The 7,994-nt window shown below is 37.4% G+C and overlaps 1 protein-coding gene across 1 annotated transcript in view; it reads left to right on the forward strand.

The window, feature by feature from the left end:
* Positions 1-7,994, forward strand: part of Atp8b4 (ATPase phospholipid transporting 8B4 (putative)) — a 242,420-nt gene that overhangs the window by 41,206 nt on the left and 193,220 nt on the right. Inside the window, exon 3 of the mRNA XM_048793164.1 lies at positions 1,496-1,554. Coding sequence (XP_048649121.1) covers positions 1,496-1,554 — 59 coding nt within the window. The remainder of the gene's footprint in view (positions 1-1,495; positions 1,555-7,994) is intronic.

Genomic DNA, 7,994 nt, shown 5'->3' on the forward strand with positions numbered 1-7,994 from the left:
TTTTTTTTTTTTTTTTTTTTTTTTTTTTTTTTTTTTTTGGTTGGTTGGTTGGTTGAGGGATTGCTTCCTGGTGGGTTCTGGATTTTAGAGTCATCCACATCAGGGGTGGGCCCACTCAGGTGTTGTCAGCTGTTGACCTCAGTCCAATATTGTTCTTATCAGCAATTAGGTGAGTCAGACTAGAAAACAGGAACAATAACAGGGCCTGACTACTCATAGGCAAAAAGGAAACCACATAGGTGGGTGCCAAGCAAACAAAACACCCCACAGATGGTAGAAACCCAAGTGTCACCTTGAAAACAGGGTGTCATGTGTCAGGAGCAAGCTCGAGAGGTGACCTTCAGGTTTGGAAGATGAGCCACAGGAGCCAAAGAAACATTTAGATTCTTCCTGGAATTCCTGGAAAAATTAGTTCTTACAATTCATGGTGTCTGGCATGCAGAGGGCGGTGCTAAAGTCTAAGTGTTTTCTTTCTTTCTCTCTTCATCTCGCTCATCTTTTTCTTTTTCCTTCTGCTTGCAGCTCTACTCTGTCCTCTTGGTTTGCCTTCCTCAGCCCTGACATGTGCCTCCAAGTTACTTTCCACCCTCCAGATCTTCTTTGTCTCTGTGATTGTATGTACCTTCTATAAACTCTTCTCTCTACCCCTATACCTATACCTTTTACCTTGTCCTGTACTCAGTTAAAGAACTGTGGGATTGAGGAAATCCCAGGTGAGTGGGTTATGTCACTTACCATGAGAGGCCACCATTTGCATGGGTGAGAATTTTACTGACTCTTTTCTGATAGAACAAAGTTTATTCTATCAGAAACCTTTGTTCAACTCTGGTAGTAACTCTCCAAGTAAACACAAGACAAGAACTTGCTACCTTCACTATAAAACATGCACTGCTGGTATTTCTGGGCACTATTTTTTTTTTTTTTTTTTGCCCTTTACAAAATTTTATTTGTGCACTATCATAATCTTTGAGCTTATTGTTTTATTTTGTTATTTGTATTGGTGATTGCATTTGCTTTCTGAAGAGATTTTACTTTTTGGTTACTTCTAATTAAAGGTCTCAGTCTCTTAATTATATGACATTTTTGCTGTCTCACTTCTGTATGCTTCTATTTAGCTGTATTATATTTTGTAAAAAAAAAAAAAAAACTCAAGGTACATTTGGTTTTCAGTGACTCCTTCTCCTTTAATAATGACCTGAAGTTAAGGAAAATGGTCTTTGTGGAGTGGAAAGGACATAGGAACTGGAGGCACATAATGTTTTGCTTTATGTCGGGCATCAAAAAGACAATGAGAAACATTTCAGCTTTCCATTTTGAGACTTTCCAATGCAGGTTCCAATATTTAGGCTAGAAAAAGGCCATTGCCCTTCGATTTCAAAGAAAAGAATTCTTGTAATGTTGACAAGAAAGTAACCTGAAAGATTTTATTTTAATGAGTTATATATTGCTGAGGGTTTAAAATTTGATTTCATACCTGATTTTTCTTTCTCTTTAGAAGTGGAACGGATTGTAAAAGCCAATGACCGTGAATATAATGAAAAGTTCCAGTATGCGGTGAGTAAAACACACAGCATATACATGCTAGGGTAGGTCTGACCTTAAGGACTATAAGTGGGATCACGCCTTCTAGGACCTTATGACCTTACTATAAACTTTCTTTGTTGGCCTGTTTTAAAAGCAAGGTGACAGAAGTTTCCATAAATACATATTTTTGTAATGTTTACACACTTATTTCTCTTCTGCACTAAGACTGGTTGGTGTGCTTATTGGCTTTGTGAGATGATGAAATATCTTCTTTATCAAGAATTGATAGTTCATTTGGTGCCCATTTGGTTTCAAGAACAATATGAAAATGGCCCTTTTTGATAGTATTTAGTGATGGAAATGGTAGTAGTGGCTGATAGTTGATGAATGGCATTTGAGGGATTTTTTTCTCAGTAATTCATGATGAATGTGGAAAAGTATATTTAGAATAAAGTTCCCAGGCTCTGGATAATTATATTTACAAAGTGAATGGTGAGGATCATTAGGTTCATTAGGCTTATACTGAACTACTTTTTCTTTTAAATGAGTTTTCTTCATTTATATAAGAAGTATTTATTAAGAGTCTACTAAGTGACTGGCACTGTTCTAGGAACTTGGGACACATTAATGAATGACTTTGTGAATTACATTACGGCCTCTCATAAATATTTTGTGATCTATGTCTCAATATGAAGTTTCTACATTGAGTCTTTTAAAAGCTCTAACATGGGCAACTGGCAGAATCAATCACTTCTATAGGTGATACGTGGCCTACAAGACCTGCTATAATGTTGAGTGTGTCAGTGCATTTAATGAAAAAAAGTCTCCATTCAAAGAGGGGTTTGATGGCCATTAAAACAAAAATATGAGAGTCATGTGGGCAAACCTGGGCACTGGCCAGAGAAGAGAGAGTTTTGGTCAAGGAACTTCGTAGTATTTTTTTCCTATGGGTGGGTCTTTTCCTGTATATATGGATGGATGCATTGGACAATATAGCTTGACACTATTAAATATGCAGCAGAGTTATCTAACACTTCTCTTTTCTCATTCTGTGCTAGTCACGAAAACTTGTGATTATAGTTTGATTTTCAATGTAGGCTGCCCCACAGGGAGTCAATATGCTGTTTCTATGACAGATTTTTCATTGTGAAACAATGTTGACATTTTGATTTTATTTATCAGTCTTGTGAGCTTTGTTAAAGTAAGTCTGCTCTTGAGAAGAGGAATCCCCCTCAGAAGGGTGATACACGTGTGTCTTAGCCTGAGAAGGAGAAACTATTATTCTCAAGGTGATAAATGCACTCTGTGTGGTCTCCTGACATACGGTCAATTAGCCCCTCTGGTCATCTTCAAGTGATGCCTTTCCACCCATTCTACATCCATTCTTTTAACTGTAGAGGATGACTTTTCAAAGCCTTGATTAAGCCGCACAGCTTATGCCAAAATCATCCAGTGCCCAATCAGAGGGAGGAAAAACAATAATAACTAATCTGCTATGGGTATAATTATACATGTAAGTACGTGGCTATGTTTATTTTCCAATGTATAACAAGTGTTTTCATTCTGTGAGCAGTAACTCTAAAAGTGCTTTCTAAGATGACAGTCTTTTCTATTTATTATTATTTTTTGCTTAATATATGAGATATTTCAAACTTACACAGAAGTTTGAGAAATAGTGTGACACCCTTGTGCCCACCACTCGGGTTGAGTAGATGTTAACCTACCAGATGATTTCAGATCATTCTTTTCAAAGTAATGATATGCTAGTGCTACAAGGATAGTTCATCTTTCATGATAGTGAGCAAAAGCACACGTGTGTGCAACTCTAGATGTGTTTTTTCTTTTGTTTCCTAATAACAAAAGGGCAGTAGAACAATAGCAGATTCTACAAGGCAGCTCAGTCTCTGAGTGCAAACATGTCAGAGCAAAAGCAAAATCCATTATGGATTGGTAAAACCAAGAATGACATGAAAAATAGGGGAAGGGAAGCTGAAAAAAAGTGAGGGGCACAGGTATCTCAACTGCAATGTCCACTGTTGTGGCTCTATGGGAAAGAGCAAGCACCTGGCCTTTCCTGGGGATTCCCAATGCAGTGAGCTGTGCGGCTTATCTTAGCCACAGTTTGTTCTGCTACAAATGGAGACTAATAAAAGCACCTATTTCATAGAATTATTGAAAGGAGTAAGGTAGAATAATATACAACACACCTTGGCCATTTTTGCTTAGTCTTGCCCAGCTTTAAAGGATATCATCCTAAATGCAAGTAGATTTGGAGAGACCCCCAATTGATGCCAGGCAGGATACTTATATCAGTTGGAGAAGTATTCTTCCCACCAAAAGACTGAAAAATAAATGCAAATAAGCCCAAACTTGTCATGAAAAATATGAAAGGAGAAATGGCGAAGGCCCTCAAATGAAATGGAGAAGAGTGTTTTGGGATAAGATAGACCCTAGTGTGAATCTTTTTTCTCTATCTTAATGGTTAACTTGTGATTTCAATCTCTTTATTTTTCTGAGCATCAGTTATTTCACCTATGACCTGAAGAATTTTTTTCTCATGAGATTATTTACTGAAGGATTGTATCAGCTAATTAATATAAAATATTTGATAATAGTGACACTAATATTTATTAGATGATTTACTATGTAACAGGCCCCGTGGTACACCTTTTGTATGGATTTCTCTATTAATCCTCGGTTTCTCCTAAATGTAAGAGAAAAATGGCTCTGAGAAAATAATCACAATAAATCTTGGATTATTTATAAAGAACTGGATGTGTAAGGGTCCCGCGAAACGTCGGAGAAAGAGACCACCAAGTGACCACTCATGCAATTGGCAGAAGGGGATTTATTGAACCAGCATGCTGGGGCTCCGTGCCCACTCAAGAAGGGAAAGCAGCCCAGAGCCCCGAGCAGGGGCTGAGCACTGCTTAAGCACACTTTTTGGGGAGGGTGGAGGGCTTTGTATACATCAGAACAAATCATCATGAGGCGCGGGAAAATTGAACAACAACTCCTAAACATGATTAGTTCATTCATTGGCGGGAACAGGTCAGGCTGGAGTGATAGGTCATTTCTAAACGGGGTACACATTCAAACTGATTGGTTTTAGGGCCTAGAGGACTATGTGACCAGTTACACAGAGCCCTTCAGTTATTAAATAACCAAGCAGTCAGGGGAAATATTTACTGGGCGGTTCTAAGCATTGTCTTAACAGCTACAGAAATTTCAGGTTTTGCAGGTAGCATAGAAACCTAACAATACCTCCTTTACATTTTAACTCAGACCTTGCAGCTTAGAAACTTTTACAACACCTGGTCTTTTACCCTTTAACTTTTACGCTTTAACTTCAATTTCTTTTACCCTTACAGATGAAGTAAGAGATTTGGTGATAGTAATGTTAAGATGTTACTGAGGAATAGGCTAAACTTGTAAACTGTTTGCAGTTAATAATATGTCCCAGATTGAGCAAATGTGTGATTCTGAAGGTGTGGAAGCTGCTAATAAATTATGTAGATTATACAACAGTATAAAAAACAATGTACCTAAAACAAGAAGAGGAATAATAGTACAAACAAGTGTGGTTGTAGAGATTCCTTCCAAAATGAGCCATATTAAAATGATAATAGTTTAATGAGATATTTATTGATTACCTACTCTTGTGCAAAGCATTTGCTGAGTTCAGAATTTTTCCTACAATGTCAGCACGAATATCAATAGATATATGGTGTGATAATATCAGTAGTAATAAATGTAGCTATAATAGCAATAATGGTTTAAAACATGTAGTTCTCACCAAATGAAAGTCATAGTTGTAAGTACTTTACTATATTAAACTTATTTACTTTTACAACTCCATGAAGTACTTTTATCATCTCACTTTTGTACATTAAAACATCGAGACATAGATATCTTACCTAAGGGATTTAAGGTTATGTAAGTAGATAATGGGTTCTACTCATGTGGTTGTCAATCCAGCTGTGTACCAGTTGCTTTGGAAAAATAAAAACAGTGAAAAACTGATGACTTTTCAAACAATCAAGTTATAAAGAATGTCTTGATATCTTACATTTAACTGCAATTTACTCTGTTGCTTTGGCTGATAATTTTTTCAGTAAAGTTTCATTATGCTTCATAAATAACCACCAACCCACAAACAAAATGCCCAGTGAGATATAGATGAGGCTCCATTTAGTAACTTGTCTCAATCACACAAGTAAAAGATGGCAGTATTGAAACTCTAATTGGCCAGATTCCAAAGTCTTGTGTGTATGTGTGTGTGTGTGTGTGTGTGTGTGTGTGTTTTTCCCATGATATCATACTATTATTTTGACCCATCCTGGCAAACAAATAAATAAGCACAATAAAACCAAAACAACAACCCAATTACTCTAATCTCCTTTGCTTCCCTCATGTACCCATTGGCAAAGATTTTATACCCAAAAGACAAAACAAGATAAAAAGAGACAGAAAATTTTACAAAGTGGCCTTAGAATGACCTTAAATCTTATCTTTAGCATTTGTATATGTGAATTGAGCGGAAAATTTACATAAAACTCAGATAAATGGTGCAATCTCCACAGACGCTAAGCTAATAAAGTAAGCTTTTTTCTTTGAAGGCTGAAGGAAGATATTTCAATACATGGAGAAACTTAATTTATCACCAAACTCTAAAGCTGCAAAATACATTATAAGACATAACCCAGGCTTAGAAAAATGATCAAAAGCACTTTGGATAGATAAAGAAGATAAAGGATTAAGAACATAAACAAAAGACAAGGTTAATGATTGTAAGTAAAATTAATTGGTAAACCAGACATGATATTGTGAAAATTGGAAGGTGGGAAAGAAAATTAATTATAAGAGGAATTTCAGACTGCCAAGAGTTGTAGAAAAAAGTGGGATTGGAAAGAGGAGAGAGTGAGCCAAGTGCTAGAATGAGTTTTCTCATTAGAAGAGAGTTCAAAGTATTCTTGGTTAATAAAATAAATGCATAATAGAAGTAATGAGAATAGTTGTATTAAAATATGTTAATGTTAAAAATGTTTAATATGTGTGAGAGAGCCAAGCAGTCAGACTCATTATCCCTGGTAAAAGGAGTTTAAAATGAATGGAAGAAGCAGTATAAACAGTTGTAGTTTTATGAAAAGGTGTGAATGTCAAGAAATGTCAGAAAAAATTTTGGGTTAATTATGGCTATTTTGTGACTCATTTAAAAATGAAGAAATAATGATGGAAAACATTGGTTTCTACTGGTTCTTGTTCTCTCTAGTTGTGGCCCACGCAAGCTCTTTCCCTACTTTTTTTGAACTTTGAATAATTTGAGAAAGGAAATGAATTCATCAGTGATGAAAAAGTTATTCCTCCTCAAACTCAGAAACTTCAGAAAAACTGACTACTTTATCTGAATATCTCATACACTTAGGTAGATGGGAGATTTTTTTTTCTCCTCCTGAGCTGAAATTTTTGATCCTGCCTGGGAAGTACATAGGCTTTTATAAGTTGGTGAGATATAACTAAAGAGTTTTCAGCTTATAAATAAGGCCTTCTATCCAAAGTCATGATTCTAACACTAGATTCCTAGGATTAATATGCCTAGTTGACAAATGGTTATTGGATGGAATCTATCGTTCTTCTTATGACTTTTGTGAATGGTGGAATATGCTCATTTGGACTTTCCAAAGAGTGTTCATTCAGTGCAACAAATATGGCTCAGTACCTCCAGCTCCCAGCAGTCATTGCTATAACAGACACTTCTGTTTCCCTCCCATTCATTTCAACAGGGCTTTGTGTGTGCTTCCATAGTCACTTTGCTTTTCTCTTGACTTAGAATCTAAGGTTAAGAGTAGAGTAGAAAAATATGGTCCACCATCATTCTTTTACTGCCCCCCCATTGCCACGACCCCTCGCCGGCAAGGGAAAACACGACACAGGATTCTTCTTTCAGCAGTTTATTCAGGCCTTGATTCATGTATCATCTTCTAGTGACCCGTCGCCGAGCGCCCAAGCACAGCCTAATAAAGCCTCCAGCATACCAATCTTAAGCTGCCACGTGGACCTTTCTCATAGGGTGGTAAGGGATTGCGTGCCAATTCTCCATATTAGGAGTTGTTTATCACAGGCCACAGTGGAAGCCGGCGCCATCTTCTAATGGCGGCCACGGTCTAATTAGAACGGCTCACCACAGTTCCCCCTTCTGTTTTATAAAACAATGCAGGCGAAAGTAGAGGTCCTATCCCACTGTGCAGAAGTGGCTGCAATGTATGGTTCAGTCCTAAGGAGGGCCCTTCCCTAGACCTGGTCCCATATCAGCCGACGCCTTTTTTCGTAGGGCGGGGCGTGGACGTCAAACCCGCATGCAATAGGACATGCTTTCCTTGAGGTCCGTTGAGGGATCACTCAAGTGCAGTGCCTTGCCTCGCATCCTGCATCGTGATGACGGCGAGAAGTAGGATAACACAGGTAGCCTG

The sequence above is a fragment of the Marmota marmota genome, unplaced genomic scaffold (genome assembly GCF_001458135.2).
Source record: "Marmota marmota marmota unplaced genomic scaffold, marMar, whole genome shotgun sequence".
In the NCBI taxonomy this organism is placed as follows: domain Eukaryota; kingdom Metazoa; phylum Chordata; class Mammalia; order Rodentia; family Sciuridae; genus Marmota; species Marmota marmota.